Source organism: Cetorhinus maximus, chromosome 19 (assembly GCF_964194155.1).
Source record: "Cetorhinus maximus chromosome 19, sCetMax3.hap1.1, whole genome shotgun sequence".
NCBI lineage: Eukaryota > Metazoa > Chordata > Chondrichthyes > Lamniformes > Cetorhinidae > Cetorhinus > Cetorhinus maximus.
In genome coordinates, this window is record NC_135897.1 from 10,527,459 (window position 1) to 10,544,649 (window position 17,191).

General features: G+C 42.3%; 1 protein-coding gene across 6 annotated transcripts in view; it reads right to left on the minus strand.

The window, feature by feature from the left end:
* Window positions 1–869: 869 nt before the first annotated feature.
* LOC144693634 (serine/threonine-protein kinase PAK 2-like) overlaps window positions 870–17,191 on the minus strand; it is a 76,823-nt gene continuing 60,501 nt past the window's right edge. For all 6 annotated transcript variants that reach the window (XM_078563469.1, XM_078563472.1, XM_078563470.1 and 3 more), the window contains 9 exons: window positions 15,268–15,403; window positions 13,017–13,080; window positions 12,728–12,776; window positions 11,899–12,011; window positions 11,472–11,589; window positions 6,846–6,945; window positions 5,317–5,513; window positions 3,384–3,521; window positions 870–2,868 (listed from right to left, as the gene is read on the minus strand). In XM_078563469.1, coding sequence (XP_078419595.1) covers window positions 2,782–2,868; window positions 3,384–3,521; window positions 5,317–5,513; window positions 6,846–6,945; window positions 11,472–11,589; window positions 11,899–12,011; window positions 12,728–12,776; window positions 13,017–13,080; window positions 15,268–15,403 — 1,002 coding nt within the window. In that variant the 3' untranslated portion in view covers window positions 870–2,781. The remainder of the gene's footprint in view (window positions 2,869–3,383; window positions 3,522–5,316; window positions 5,514–6,845; window positions 6,946–11,471; window positions 11,590–11,898; window positions 12,012–12,727; window positions 12,777–13,016; window positions 13,081–15,267; window positions 15,404–17,191) is intronic.

A 17,191-nucleotide genomic window follows, 5' to 3' on the forward strand; every position in this document is an offset into this window, starting at 1 on the left:
TCAAAACCTTGATGTCATATCTGATCTGCAGCTCTGCTGCAACCTACTATCCTCTCCATCACCAAGACTGCTGACTCCAGCTTCACGTTAACAGTATCCAGCCCTACCTCAGCTCATCTGTTCCTGAAACCCTCACCAATGCCTTTTGTTACCTCTGGACCAGACTACTCCCAATGCCATCCTGGCAGACCTCCCACCTTGCACCCTCTGTAAAATGGAGCGCATCCAAAACTCTTCTGCCCATAGCCTAACTTGCAACAAGTCCAGTTTACACACCATCCCTGTACTAGCTGCCTACCGGGAGCCACTGTAGGTCAATGTCTTGATTTTCAAATTCTCAGCCTTGTTCTTTCTATGGCATCACCTCTCCCAGCTCTGCAACCCTCCAAGATCTCTTTCTTCAGTTCTAGCCTCTTGCAGATTCCTGATTTTCTTCACATTGGCAACCATGCCTTCAGCTGCCTAGGCCCCAAGGTCTGGAATTTCCTCCCTAAACTCTACCACTCTAGGTGAAACATCTCTCTTTGATCAAGCTTTTGCTCACCTCTCCCAGTACTTTGTGTCTCAATGCCAAGTTTTGTTTGATAACACACTTGTGAAGCATCTTAGGACATTTTATACATTAAAGACACCATATAAACACAATTTTTGTTGCAGTCCAACTTTCCTTCCATCCTTATGGACCAATCTCTTGTTCAAATCTGTGTACACCAGACTGTCAAACGTTTTTCTAACATCTAAATATATAATGCCCACTGACTTTGCCAATCTCTTCAAAGTCCTATAGATTTGACAGATGCGATCTTGCTTCCACAAAACCGTGTTCTCACCAGTGTAAATAAATATATTAAACACAAACAAAATTTGCACAGGTTTTTCTAAAAATTTTATTCTTAGTATTAATTAGAAAAAAGAGTCCAAAACCTCAAATCCCCAATTATATCAGGCTCGACTGTTAGGCACTTTCAGAAATGTGTTCAGCCTTTTGTTAGATTTTCTTCTTTTAATACTGTAGTAACAAGCACAAAATTCACCACTCATACTGCTTTGGGAACCATTTGAGAGTTGAGTACTTTCCATCTGACAGTACTGCTGTAGTCACAATGCATTGAACAGTCATGCTTGTACATCACTCCCTTGTGGTGGTTTACAGAGTTCTGAAAGGTAACAGTTCCACAAGCTCAGGTGGGAGTGCAATCTCAGTCACCTAAAGCCAGCCATCACCCCCTTGGAGACAATATCTTATTGTGGCTACTTTCACAACTCCCACACCAAGTGCTTGGACACCAGAACTTTGTGCCCCACTATCTACTAGCCACATGTACCTCAATTGCTGCACTTGAATTTTGTTTTGTCATACACAGGCACTATAGGATGTGAAAGATAATGTGATAAATGCACTGCACCTGCATGCTGTGTGGCTTGACATAATGGGGTGTAATGAAGTGGTAAATTTGCAACACGAATCTACGTCAGTTCATCTGTGGAGATTGGGTGCAGTTCAGAGTGGTGCAGGTGTGTGTGCTTGTGTGGAGGGTGCACACAGTGCTGCATGTGTAGACCTTGCATGGAGTACAGTATAGACTAATGTGGGGTATAGGTATATCAGATGCTGCACATAGTAGGTGTGGTGACTCTGGTGATTCATGCACGGAGGTTGCATTCTACAAAAACCTGAAGCATTAATGCAGTGATTCGAAGTAGATGGCAATTTTTAAACATCCACATTAACAACGTACTTGGCAATGAAAATAAATACGACTCTCGGTACTGATTGGCACAGGGGGTTGTGCCATCCTGATGTAGCACCGATGGGAAAACCGTTCCTTTATTATGCTGCCTGACAACTCTGCTCATGTACAAGCCAGTTCTTATACGAAACATTCAACCCATTTGATAAGCAGAAGCCTTACTGGGACCTGGGATTCAGTGAAGCAACTATCAATGGATCCAATGTTAGGACGGTAATGCAATGCTTTGACTACAATGCAAATATTGGGGAGCCGATGCAGAAAAGATCAGTTTATATTGCAAAAACAAATCACAAGGTTAACATAAATTAGGCCAAGTGTCTTAATGCAAGTTTGAATCCAGCAATACTCCTGGGCAATTAAGGCCATGGAGAAAAAAAAAATCAACAGGATCTTACTGCTCCTTTGAAGGCACACACCAGTCATTGAGGCAATACTCACAAAGGCTAACAACAAAAAAAGAAACCACACTGATCACAAGTGTGGAGGAGGCTGGAGTCTGTTATCCCAGAAATTGCCAGTGCAGGTAACCAGGCAGAACTCCAGATTGTTAGTACAAACAATAAAAAGTACTTTTAAAAAAGACAGCTAACCAACTTCTCTCCTGAATTCTAACAATGCAATCTGCCACTGAGATACATAATATACAAAAAAAAGAGGCATCAAGCAAAACATCCCAAAGCCCTGCTCACCCGATACAGTACATAATGTTCATAAGAAGAGATAAGCAACTGGCAGAGCAAACCGCATCCAGGGGATAGTCCAGATTCCACAGTGGAGGCATGTAGTCTGTCTTTCAATCTGCAATTCAAGTATTGAAATGTAGAGGGAGGGAAGAGGGACCACATTTTCTTGGAAAAAAAATATAAAAGCAGCATCGACCTTGCTTGCGTGGGTGGCCGGTAACAGGGGCGTGCAATTCCCCATGTGGATCTCAGCAGCTGCTCTGCCATGTCAATGCAGACCGTGATACTCAATTCTGATTCTTGGAGGGGCAAGGAGAGGAGTCAAGGGGAAAGAGGAGGAGATCCTAGCGATTACTCTTCATCGCATCCTTGGCTGCCAGAATCAGTGGCGTCAAACTAGACAAGGGCTTGGCCAGTTTCAGGAATGGATGCTGCAAGAGACAGAGTGAGAGAAGTGAGAGTGCTCAGAGATCCAAAAACTGTGGTTAACTTAAAACAGTACCAGATACAACAACAACAATACCAGCAAATACCAATATGAACTTCCATCTAGGACATTACTCCATAATACAGCAACCGGTCTCCACACTGAGGAAGAAGAGTGATGTATTCCCAATGATGGAGGGAAAAACTCTGGACTCCATTTTCCTCTGGACCAGTTTCCCCATTTTTGGGGGTATGGGAAGATAACCATGAAACCAAAACCCCGCTTCCAGTCTTTACACATGGATAGAGTTCAGAGAGATCCTCCCTGTATATCCATGAAATGCAGCATCATAGCAGGTGTGAATAAAGAGTATCTATGCACCACGAACAGACACACACAAATACATGCAAACTAGTTACAGCAAATTTATTTGGGCGCAGGCACAAATTGATCCGAATTCTTATATAAACCTAGAACAAAAACATGACCTGAAATTTCAAGTGAAGGGACAATCCATACCTGCAGTAACTCCTTTCCAGAGCCTCGTTTTTCCACATCCATCTCCAAACAGCGATTCAGAAAATCGCGAAAGATTGTGGAGAGCTTCTCTGGATTCTGCAGCTCTGGAGTGCCATTAGTGGCAATCAGATACAAGGCCTGCAATGTAGACAGATAAAATGAAGGAGCGAATGTTAACTAGAGTTGCTATAGGTCCAACCTAATAGTTTAATACAGTCTTGCCATGCCTCTTCCTAGTGTCTGCCAGGGCTCCCACTTAGTTAAGATCTAAGGCATAAAGATTCAGTGGACAGTCTGGTTCAACATCTGTCATGTAATTTGGGTAATAAGAAAACAGTCAGCCATGTGGTAAAGCTATCCTCCACAAAAAGCTTACCAAAAACAAGATTAACCAGCTCCAAGATGAGAATAGAGGGAAAATTGGAGAACTCTGGAACATAGGAAGTAGGCCATTTAGCTAACCTGATCATGACTGATTCATATCTTAATTCCAGTTGCCCACCTTGATTCTGTACCCTTAAATGCCCTTGGCTAACAAATCGATCAACCTCAGTTTTGAAATTTTCAACTAACCCTCAGCCTGAACAGATTGTTGGAGGAGAGAGCTCCACATTCAGACTAGCTCAAATTTTAGGTTATGCCCCCTTATCCTGGGCTCCACCACCAGAGGAATGAATCATCATAAACATCACAATTAGATCACCCTTGATCTTACATACTCAAGGGAATAGGAGCTGAGTTTATGCGAACTGTCTTCATAATTTAACTCTTTCAGCCTCGGTATTATTCTGGTCAATCTGCATTTCACCTCCTTCAAGGTCAGGATATCCTTATTGAGATGCGGCAACCAGAACTGAACTACTCCAGATGTGGTCTAACCAGTGCTTTATACAACTGTAAAATAACTTGCATCCCTTTTGTATTACAGTCCTTTTGAGATGAAAGCCAACATTCCGTTAGCATTCTATATTATTTCCTGTACCTATCTACTTGTTTTTAGCGATCTCTGCACTTGGACACCCAAATCTCTGTCTCTTCATAGTTCCTAGTTTCTTATCATTTAGGAAAATACTCCGATCCATCTTGCTGAGATCCAATGCAGATAACATCAGTTTTGTCCACTCAATTCATTTCAATGTCCCTTTGAAACTTCCTGTTCCCATCTACACTACAGGCTGAACATTTCTGATGCAGAAAGAGCAAAAACACCACCAAGGGTTTCCTACAGACGGTCAGGTGAGAAAAACGAATTTCACATTTGAATCAATAAGTTAAAATAGTATGGTTATATTAATGAAAGATTTCAGATTAACCTTGATGTGTTGAGACACTGATCACATCACACCCAACCATACCCCCCACCCCCCCCCCCACCCCTCCCTTATGGCACTGCCATCAGCAAGGAAGCAGAGTCTCAACGGAGATGAAATGGAGCCTCAGGTTCTTTCTAAAGAGCAGTCTCTGTACCCCCCAGCCCCCTGAATTTGATGAAAATCCCACACAGGTTCGCGTAATCTTGGCTCACACTTCAAGGGAAAGTAGAGGAGATTGCAGGAAGAGAAAGGTGCACATTCGGAGAAGATCCTACAATCCTTTGGCTTGGTCCAATAACAAACACCCATCATTTCCCTCAAATATCTTTCTCAAAACTATTTGTCTCCATTACCCCTCTGTGCAGTCTATTCCTCATATTTATTACCCTCTGATTAATACAGTTAAATCCAAACTGTCCTGGTTTCCGCAGAACCATGATTCCCTGTTTTGGAGTATGAGCAAGCTCACACATTACTTCAGAAATACCTCCAAGCCTTCTGCTCTCCAGAATAAACAATCACAGGCTTTTCAACCACTTTAGTTCAAATGCCTTCAACCTGGTATTATGCACTTCTGACTCCTGACATCTGGACTTCAGATTGCAAGGCTGTACACTCACCCTCAGCGGATTCTCATTTAGGTAAGGGGGTTCGCCTTCCACCATTTCAATGGCCATGATTCCCAGTGACCAGATGTCAACCTTGGGGCCGTATGCTTTCCTCGTCACCACCTCAGGTGCCATCCAGTAAGGTGTGCCCACCATGGTGCTGCGCTTGCTCTGCTCTGGTGTGATCTGGGCACAGAACCCAAAGTCAGCTGTACGGACACAAGATAAACAATGGCTTTAACATTAAAGCATTTGGATAGCTTCAGTAATTAATTTAGCATTAACTTGGCAGATTTTAGAAAATTGTTTGAGGCTCAGCTTGGAGTTGCTTACTTTCATAGTAATTGTGGGGGTACTCCTATTGCTACCTCTGTAGATGCAATTTCTTTTAAAGTAGCCAATTTGTGGAATGGTGAGGAACAAAACACAGGAACTGCACGGATTTACAAATGAAGCCTATAATATGCAGGAACATAGGAACAGGTGGTCGTCTTTTAGCCCCTTGAGCCTGTTCAGTCAATAAGATCAAGGCCTAACACCACAAATCTGTCTTTGACTCACATTCCTTGATACCTTTAGTTAACATAAATCTACCAATCTCAGATGTAAATTTAATAATTGATCTTACAATTGCAATTTGTGGAAGAGGTACCAAACTCCTATCATTCTTTGTGTGAATTAGTGTTTCCTAATTTCACTCATGAATTGCCCGGCTCTAATTTTTAGACTATGTCCCCTAGGCCTAGGATCCCCAACCACTGAAAATAATTTTTCTCTATCCACCCTATTTGTCCCCCTTAATAACAAACTTCGATCAAGTCACCCTTTAACCTTCTAACTTTCGGTGAAAACAGTCCCAATGTGTGCAATCAGTCCTCGTAAATTAACCCTTCAAGTCCAGGTATCATTCTAATAAATCCACACTACGTTCCATCCAAGGCCAGTATATCCTTCCTAATGTGTGGAACTGAGAAAACTGTTCAGTCGTCCAGGTGTGATCGAACAGCAGAAGCATAATTTCTACCCTCATTCTAGTCCTCAAGGGATAAAGGCAAGAATTTTGGTTATCTTCTGTACAGTGTATTTGTACGTGATATTTTAGTAATCCATGTACCTGGACCTCAAATCTCTGGGTCTGCACTGTTTCTAGCTTTTCTGTTTAGAAAGTACCCTGCTCTATTAATTTTAGGTCCAAAGTGAATGCCCTCACATTGGCCTACTTTGCAATCCATTTGCCATAACTTTGCCCACTTTATCTGTTAATATCTCTTGGTAATTTTCTTTCATCTACACTTGCTAAAGTCTTAATCTTCATTATGAATGCCAATTGTGACATCGCTGTCTCATTCATTCATGAATACGCGACACTGGAGGAGCAGCCAAACAGAGAACATCAACACTTGAAAAAAAATGAAATTACAAATTATGGTTATAATATATTTTATGGTCAGTTCTTAAGACTTCAGTTTATGAATGCTACCTCAATCTAATCACAGCACTGAGAATTTCAGCACAAGGGTGAGGATTAAACTGTCACTCACTGAGCTTCACAGATCCATCCATGCCCAGTAGCACATTATCGCTCTTGATATCTCGGTGAATGACCTGGTTTGCGTGCAGGAACTCCAATGCTTGTAGGCACTGCCAGAGGAATAACAGATTGAGCATGGCATTGCACTCAATAATTTGTAAAGGAAATATCATTTTTTCCCCTAATATTACTGTGGGATACTGAAGCAGGCTTGCGTGTCTATGTTTGTGTGTGTTTAATTTTTTCTTTTGTTAATAAATGCTTTAATTTAATCTTTAAAATTTCCAAAGGTGGTAGTGGAATCTACTTCTGACCTGAGTGTACACATTTTCTCATTATAAATACAAAATGCAAAATCATTGACAGCTTGGCTAAGTTTCCCTTTGGTATTTGGTCAGACTGGCAAATACCACCTGCTATATCATAATAAAACTGGGGGCTCTTTGCAGGATTTTAAAAATTCCTTGATTGGCTTGGAGCTGGTGAACCCGAAGGCTAAGAGTGCGAGAAGAACAGTGAATTATGAGTTGGTGTTGAGGGATTTTAAAGTGCAAATATGGCTTTAACAATTGCAAAGACTTTTCTGGGAGTGGAAGAGGTAACCCTGATTTATTTGCAAAAAGTAACTAAGGTTCAGTAAACAGAATTGGCGGATAAGTTGCAGTTAGGATTAACCGCAGGGGTGAAGAAAGCAGACAAGATTGAAGTAATAGTGCAGCATTTGAAATTGGAAGGGAAACCTGAAACTTGTGAGCACAGCTGGAGGTAGTGAGGCTTCAGTTGCAAATGAAAAAAAAACTTGGAGGCAAAAGAGAAAGAATTGGAATTGAAAAGGCTAGAGGGAAAGGAAAGAGAGAGCATTTCAAAGAGAAATGGAAATACAAAAACTTGACCTCCAGAGGGAGAAGTTAGCAATGGAGGAAAGAGAAAAGGAGGGAGAAAGATAATACCAGCTTAAAAAGCTGGGCCTTAAAAGAAAAGAGACCTTGGAGGCTGAGCAAGGTTCTGATGGTGAAACTACCACCTTCAACCCAAAACCCAGTGGGGAGATGTTTAATTTTGTGCAAGCTCTTCTAAAGTTTGAGGAAAGGGATGTAGAGGCGTTCTTTATTTCATTTGAGAAGATAACTAAGCAAATGAAATGGCCACAAGAAATCTGGACATTGCTTTCACAGTCTAGGTTGGTAGATAGAGCTCATGAGGTATATGCATCGCTGTCAGAGGTATTTGTGGACTATGATGCACTAAAAAAGACTATTCTGAGTGTATACGAGTTGGTTCCTGAGGCTTACAGGCAGAAATTTAGGAATATAATGAAACATTATATGGACAGACTTATATTAAGTTTGAGAGAGTAAAACAAAGTAATTTTGACCGGTGGATATAGGCATTAAAGGTAGAGATAACATATGCAGCTCTTAGAAAAGTAATTCTTTTAGAAGAATTTAAAGATTCACTTCCTCAGTAGTTAGAACTCATGCGGAAGAACAGAAGGTTAAAACGGCTAGGCAAACAGCGGAGATAGCTGATGATTATGAACTGGTTCATAGATCAAAACATTTTTCCGTCACCCTTTTAAATCAGAGAAGGGCAGGAAGCGGGATGATGAAAGGAAGGCAGGTAGTCAGGGAAGAGAAGGGACAGTTGGGAGTTCTCAGGAAATTTCTCCTCAGGCCTGAAAGGAAGGTGCTAAAGGTAGAATTGACACTTGAAGACTTAAATGTTACCATTGTAATAAGGTTGAGTACACAAAGTCAATGTGTTGGAGGTTACAGGGAAAACCTGTTGCAGTAATTGGAACACAGAAAAGTTCAGGAAATCAGAGTACTGTAGTTCTGAGGTTCAGAGGCAAGAAAAAGCAGTGTTTTGGTGTACAAGTGGAGCAGGAAGAATCAGTGGTAAGTAAAGAAGTGGGAATGTGTTCACAATTTACCCAAGAGAGTACTGCAGGGAAGGCTACAAAAGGTTAAAGGGAAAGGCTTTCCATGCGTACAGGGTGGAACAGGCAAAGATATCAAAATTTCAAGGGACATGGGGACTTGTCAGTCCTTAATGTTATTGGATAGTGCCATTTGTTGTCCAGAGAGGGTACTGCAGGAAAGGGTATTAATAAGTGGAATTTATGGAGATGCGAAATCTATTCTTGTGTAAGGTAAATTTAAAAGTTAAATTGAGAATAGGCGAGGTGATTGTTGGGGTAGTGGACAAACTGCCCATTGCAGGGGTTCAATTCATCCACGGTAATAAATAGCTGGGTTACAAATGTTGGTGATGCCTACTGTAGTTGAGCAGCTTGTGGCAGCACAATCAACAGAAATGTTGCAGAAAGTGCATCCTGGATTGTTTCCAGGTTGTCTAGTAACAAAATCACAAACCCACATGTTGAAACAGGAAGAGGAAGAATCCAAAAGACAGGAGAAGGCTGCTCACATCCAGTTAGCTGGATCTGTCTTTGAAAAGATTGTCCGGGAGAAGAAGGTTGACGAGGGTGGGGCTGAAGTGTTTAGCTCAGAGGAATTAGTGGAGTTACAGCAGAAAGATTTTTTGTATTTTTATTCATTCACAGGATGTGGGCTTTGCTGGCTGGGCCAACATTCATTGCCCATCCCTAATTGCCGTTAAGGTGGTTGTGAGCTGCCTTCTTGAACCACTGCAGTCTATGTGGTGTAGGTAGACCCACAGTGCTGTAGGGGAGGGAGTTCCAGGATTTTGACCCAGCGACAGTGAAGGAACGGCAACATATTTCCAAGTCAGGGTGGTGTGTGGCTTGGAGGGGAACTCCCAGGTGGTGGGGTTCCCATCTATCTGCTGTCCTTGTCCTTCTAGATGGTAGTGGTCATGGGTTTGGAAGGTGCTGTTGAAGAAGCCTTGGTGAATTCCTACAATGCATCTTGTAGATGGTGTACACAGCTGCTACCGTGCGCTGGTGGTGCAGGGAGTGAATGTTTGTGGTTGTGTGCCAATCAAGCGGGCTGCTTTGTGCTTGTAGATGGTGGACAGGCTTTGGGGAGTCAGGTGGTGGGATTCTCTCTTGTTGGAGATGATCATTGCCTGACACTTGTGTCACTTGTCAGCCTAAGTCTGGATATTGCCTAGGTCTTGCTGCATTTGGACATGGACTGCTTCAGTATCTGACGAGTCGTGAATGGTGCTGAACATTCTGCAATCATCAGTGAACATCCCTATTTCTGACCTTATGATGAAAGGAAGGTCATTGATGAAGCAGCTGAAGGTGGTTGGGCCGAGGACAGTACCCTGAGGAAATCCTGCAGTGATGTCCTGGAGTTGAGATGACTGACCTCCAACAACCACAACCATCTTCCTTTGTGCTAGATATGACTCCAACCAGTGGAGAGTTTTCCCCGGTTCCCATTGGCTCCAGTTTTGCTAGGGCTCCTTGATGCCACTCTGTCAAATGCGGCATTGATGTCAAGGGCAGTCACTCTCACCTCACCTCTGAAGTTCAGCTCTTTTGTCCGTGCTTGAACCAAGGCCAGGAGCTGAATGGCTCTGGCGGAACCCAAACTGGGTGTCAGTGAGGTTATTGCTAAGCAAGTGCTGCTTGATAGCACTGCTGATGACCCCTTCCACCATTTCACTGATGGAGAGCAGACTGATGGGCGGTAATTGACCGGGTTGGGTTTGTCCTGCTTTGTGTACAGGACATACCTGGGCAATTTTCCACAAAGCCGGGTAGATGCCAGAGTTGTAGCTGTACTGGAACAGTTTGGCTAGGGGCGTGGCAAGTTCAGGAGCACAAGTCTTCAGTACTATTGCCGGAATATTATCTTTTCCACCAGTGGAAGACCCCTCAGTAGCCCAGGCCCTTCCTCATTCCACCTTTAAAATCCACCTTTGCTCTTTCCTTTCCAACATAAAGAATCCTTTGGTATTTTCCAAGGTGTTTTACAAATGTTGTCTTTTGCAATTCACAAACGAGCTAATTTTTCAAAACAGAATGAGGACAGTGTTCAAGTCCAAAATTCAGGCAGCCTTCAGAACAGCATGAGACAGAATTTCCTCAATCTAGTAAATGTGTTCCATTCTTGCCATTAAATACAGAGAGCGGCCACAGCAGGGAGAATGGTGAAAACTTTCAACATCACAAATTTGGGTGGAAAGAAAGCTCCAACTCTAGCTAGATATACTGATGACAGTCAAGGAGGAGCCTTTCAAAGAGGGAGAGTAGATGAATGGGCATCAGTAGGTTTTACAAAACACAGGATGGGAAAACACTTCACAGGATGTCCTGCAAAGTAAAGATAGTGTTCCATGGATTTTGGCAAATGTCAATGGCAGAGATCAAGTACTACAAATATGGAAACTCGGCAATAAGAACTGAAAACTTTGGAATGACATGGGTGAGTCAGCGTCTGGCTTTCAAAATGAGGAACCAAGGAGAGAAGCTGAACGCCACGATGCAGGATTGATATAATAGTTCACCTGAACCTGCTTCAGGAGCTAACTGACCTGCCAAAAACTGGTTTTTGTAAACAAATGAAGATCAAGCAACTTTTACCATTACAGTCAACATTTCTTTTTAAGTAGGACTACAAATGAAGAATTAGTAGGAGCTGGAAGCTTCCAAGAAGGCATCTATGAAAGAATTGGAAAGGGGTTTCAATCATGCACTTACCTCCCTGCATACTGCAGCAATCTGTGCCTCATCCATACAGGTTTCTGTAACAACGTCAGTCAGTGAACCGCCAGCCAGATATTCCATCACAACACACAGCTCGTCACCCACCAGGTAGCTAGGGAAAAATAAAAGAAAGCTTTGGTAATTCACTTGCCTACAACACCAAGAGTACAATACAGGCAGGGAAAGTTCCTCATTGTACTGTCAACATTGGATACACCCGTCTTTCCTTGTGTGCACCACACTGGCAAATGGAGACACAACAGTACAGATTTACCATATACAAGGCTCTGGTTTCAGATGAGCCCATTGGACAGAGGCATCTCAGGAGTTGGTCATTTATTGATTCCAAGTGGCATGGGTGCAAAGCCCAAAGCAGATTCTGACCAGAGGTCTACACACAGCCCTGAATTCTCCTAGTTACCTGTCCAAGAAGTTGACAATGTTGCTGTTCTTCAGTTCCTTCATCACCAGAATCTCATTGATAATGAGCTCTTTCTTTGGTTGTTTCTGCAGGTTGATCTGTTTTATTGCCACCTGGTAAAGCAAACACACAACATGCAAATACTGCATCTGTCTGACTCCTCCACCGTCCCACCTCAGTCGTTACAAATACAGACACAAAAAGCATGCTCCAATTCGACAGCAGCAGACCCTCTGTTCTTTTACTATCCATTCATTAAGTGGACTGATATACAAAAAGGAATATAGCTGGTCTTTTTCAGCTTCTCATGGCTACAGCTTTCCAAAATGGATGGATGTAGACTTTGTTGGCTGACTACAGGAGGGGCAAAAGAAGAACAGTTGTGACAATTTTCTGAAAAGAACTTAATGGAAACTCTTCAAAGAACTGGTTTGTTATGATGAGGTAGTTACTGTGTCACTTAGACCTACGTGACGATAGGCTCAGACCCATTGATGAGGTCCTGCAGAACACTGTATACCCCAGCAGAACTTGTGGCTTTACAGAACTCTTCACAACACCCATAAAACAGTAATGAGCCAACTTCACTCCTGATGGGCAATGAATGACAGGTCACAAATGCAGCAGCTTCCGAGAGAACAGTGACAGACAACTTCCAAGTGAAGCACCTTTCCAGCATATGTAACGCTCAGCTCTTGAGTATGATATATCTTCGTGCTCAGTAACAAACATCCCCCAAATCTACCTTGCCCTTGGAACTGGCAGTCAAGTTTAGCTTAGCGTTCAGTATGACAGCTCCTGAGTTTAGTATCCCTAAGCAGTAACATACCTCCTGTCCTGTTGCTACGTCGATGGCTGTGAATACTGTCCCTGAAGCACTGTAAAGAAACAGATATAGCGATAAAAATCACAGATGGCTTCAATATCAATTATTGGAAAATACAAACTGGATTCTGGACTTGTCCCCAAAGGTCTGTACTAAACGGGAGCACAACTATGATCAGAAACCTTTTAAGAGAGATTGAGGTGTTCAAAGGTGCTCTACTCACCTTCGAACATTAAACTAGTACATCCAACCCGGCAATGATTCACATAGGAGGTAAAGAAACAGCACTCACCCCTGCCCGATTTTCTCAAATCTGGTGTATTTCTTCTTTGGATCTCCAACACTCACAATACTTCCTGCAACAAAGATGCACAGTGCGGTTAATGTAAAAAAAAAAATAACAGCTTCAAGTTTTCAAACAGCCCACAGATGATACTCCGTGATAGTTATGACAAATTGTTTAATCTCCTGAGAGTGTATAGCCCTCTGGTATAATCAAAGTCAATCTCCCACCCTGAAAATAGCTAGCCCACCACAGAGATTGCACCACTCGGTGTACTCAGGAATTTCTGTCCCCTCCCCTTATTATATACACCATAAATCTCCCCAACATTCTCAATTAGTCAAAATCATAGGAACAGGAGGCCAATCAGCCCCTTGAACCTGTTCCACCATTCAATTAGGTCGTGGCTGATCTGTATCATAATTCCGTTTAGCCAACTTGGGTTTATATTCTTTTATACTATTGCCTGATAAAAATCTACTCATCTTCAGTTTTTAAATTGTCAATTGATCTAGCTTCAGGAAATAATTTCTCTCTATTAACTCCTGTAAACATTTTAAGCAGCTGGATTAGGTCACACTTTATTCAAAGAAATACAAACCTAACCTTCAAAACCTCTCTCAAATTTAACCCTTTTAGCCTTGGTATCATTCCAATGATCCCCTTACAAAACCAACATGTCCTTCCTGAGGTGCAGTGACCAGAAATGAATGCCATACTCCAACGCAGTTGAACCAGAACTTTCACTGTCCCAACTCTCAGCACTCAAATTAGTCATTAGTTTGCCTTCTCCCATCTCTCAGCTTTCAAATACAATCAGAGTCAATCTTCCCAAAGCCCAGCACTCAAATTGCAGCCAGCATCAACATTGCCATCTGCACCCAAGTGCAGAGAACTCACTCACAGTCAGGGTCAATCTCCACATCTTTCCAGTAGATTAAAATCAACTACAAATCAAGAACACAAGAACAGGAGTAGACCATGTGACTCCTCGAGCCTGCTCCGCCATTCAATAAGATCATGGCTGATCATCTTGTGTTTCATATTACACATTCCCATCTACCCCCGATGAGCTTTGATTCCCTTGCCGAACAAGAATCTATCTCTGCCTTAAAAACATTCAATGACCGCGCCTCCACCACCTGAGGTGGAGAGTTTGAAAGTCTCTCAGTCCTCAGAAAACATTTCTCCTCATCTGTCCTAAAAGGGCGATCTATAATTTTAAAACAGTGCCCCCTAGTTCTGGATTCACCCACAAGAGGAAACATCCTTTCCAGGCCCAGGCCCATCTTGTCAAGATCGTTCAGGATCTTGTATACTTCAATCAAATCACCCCTCATTCTTCTAAACTCCAGTAGAAACAAGCCCAGTCTGTCCAACCTTTCCTCATAAGACAACCCACTCATTCCAGGTATCAATCTAGTAAACCTACTCTGAACCGCCTCCAATGCATTTACATCCTTCCTTAAATAAAGAGACCAAAACTGCACACAGTATTCGAGGTACGGTCTCACCAATGCCTTGTGTCAATTTTACTAAAAACGTAGACCTTGTTTGTTGCATTTGAACTAGAGTTGAGATGGTGGCTGCTAATTACAAATCATGGTGGTCCTCTGATTGTGCCGAGCTAGTATATTGAGTAAATCTTCAATAGGAATTGATGCTTGGGGATGGATTGGTGTGAGCTTTAGCATATACTCAAATTCCATTTGCATAATTCTGCATTTATATTAAACAAACCAAGTAATTAAAACAGGGCACCAGAGAAGTTTTCATAATTCTGATTAATTCGAAAAGAAAACTCAAAATCAAAAGTAAAATCTGTCAATCAGTGCTTTATCTTATATCTGAAATTCCAAAGGTCGATTGCTTCAGTTTGGTCATGTCACTTGTTTCTTCTACATCGGTCACAGTCAGTGTCGCCCTCACCCAACATTGAATTCATCTCAAGCCAGAACTACTGGATCACGTTATCTCCATTATGCTGGCTTGCTGGTCAAACTTACAGCACACTCTGCAACTTGTATAAGCTCTGTGCTAAATAGTAAGCTTTCCATGAATTCCACAAGCTGAGAAATGCCACACTGAATGGAGTGAGACCCCCCCCACCACAATCTGGCTCATACAACATCAGCACCATCAGTACCAGTTCAACATTGCTGCTAAACATCTTGCTTCATACCCACACCTGTCAACTGCAGTAACAAGACCTGATTGATGCAGAAGTTTTCATACAGTGAGTTAAACACTGAGCACTCACTTAGTTTTTCCATAATCTCATCATCTGTCATCTTTGCCTTCTTTTTTGTTTTATCCAATCCCTTGGAAGTGCCATCGCCATCAGGTTCTCTGCTAGCAGGAGGTGGGATTGGATCAATCACAGACCGCGTGTAAACCTGAGATGAAAATAGTGCAATGTGATGTGGATATACAGACACACAAACTGTAATATCGTGCTAATGTCCACACACGTGCGCAGTGGAACAAAGTCAGTACATGCATTTGCACATGTAGACACACACCCTCCCTTTTTGAAACCTTTATTCAACTTACTGCCCATCTCTTCTAAAGATGCTGACATGCTGGAATATAGCCTGTATGGCTCCCAACCACTCTGTACAACACCTCACCTGAGTGAGTGTTCTTTGCCTGCAATTTTAAGCAGGGACTGATGGTCAGGGTTGGGACAACATTGCAGCTAAGTCTAATGCTGCCCTCTCCTGTTGCCCAGCACGTCACTGGATAATGATCAGAAATGGCAACTGACAGAATTGTTGCCCCCTTAGATCAGGGCACTGAGGCCAAATGCAGTGTCTCTCCAGTTGCCTTAGTTAGAAGGTTAACTAATTTGGGGATTGAACCTGGGGCCTCCGTGGTCCATGTAGGTCAGTCGTTTACCTAGGATAACTGACATCTGTTCCTTATGCACGTGATAGCAATGATTCCAAAACTCATCCACAGCCTTAATGGACAGCAGTCAGATACTGATAACCAAGTCACATCATAGTTTCATGGAGTCACCAAAACTCCATTCACAATACTCAGTCACGGCTACCCTTGAACACCTCGCCCTTTCATTCGTTCTTGTGACCAATGAAATAAAACAGAAAAATCTGATGTTAATAATTAACATAGAATATGCAGGATAGAAATTCAGAAGGTTACATCATAACCAGTCTTTTCTCTTTATACTGCTCTGTTGTGCCATTTGTTGTTCCCCCCCCCTCCACCACCACCCCACTCCACTCCACTATCTGGACTGCAGCCCTGACAACCACTACTTTGACTCACCAATACCCCTTTTAAAGTAAACCAAAACAGAAAATGCTGGAAAAACTCAGCAGGTCTAACAGCATCTGTGGAGAGAAAAACAGTTAACGTTTCGAGTCCATATGACTCTTCTTCAGAGGCTCTGAAGAGTCATACGGACTCGAAACATTAACTCTGTTTTTCTCTCCACAGATACTGTTAGACCTGCTGTGTTTTTCCAGCATTTTCTGTTTTTGTTTCAGATTTCCAGCATCCACAGTATTTTGCTTTCCCCTTTTAAAGTACTAGCCCTGACACGGTCGCTGCTAATAATAATAAAATAATAATAATAATAATACAACTCTCCAGCTATCAGACACAACGTGGCCTCCTCAGCTCATTTTTCCATGCCTCACAATCTTATCCTTCCCTCTTCAGTTGCTTGCAGGAATCTTCCTTTTTTAATTTCAATTTGTCTAATATCATTCGCTTTCTCCCTCTTAGTCTACATCCCTCTAACCTTCCTTCAATCACCTCCTGCAGCAAGTTCTCATGCCTCAGAATATGGCCAATCCAACCATGTTGCCTTTTCTTGATATTCACCAAGAATCTTTCCAACTCCACCATCTGTCGTGGCTCATGCTCTCTCCAACTGACATGTTCGACGTCCCACTATTATTTTCTGCAATATTCAAAGCTTTCATCTTTAATATTAATTTTCATTCTGTAAGCTTTCAATACTTCATTCGTTCTATCCATTAGTATCTGTAGATCTTCTGCTGTTCTAGTCACAAGGGCCTATTCATCTGCAAATCTCTCTCCCTTCACCAACTGACCGCCTATTTTTACTTCATCTAGTGCTTCTTTTATCATGGCTTCTATATAGATTTTAAACAGCAATGCTGATATTAGACAGTCTTGTCTCACCGCACGTC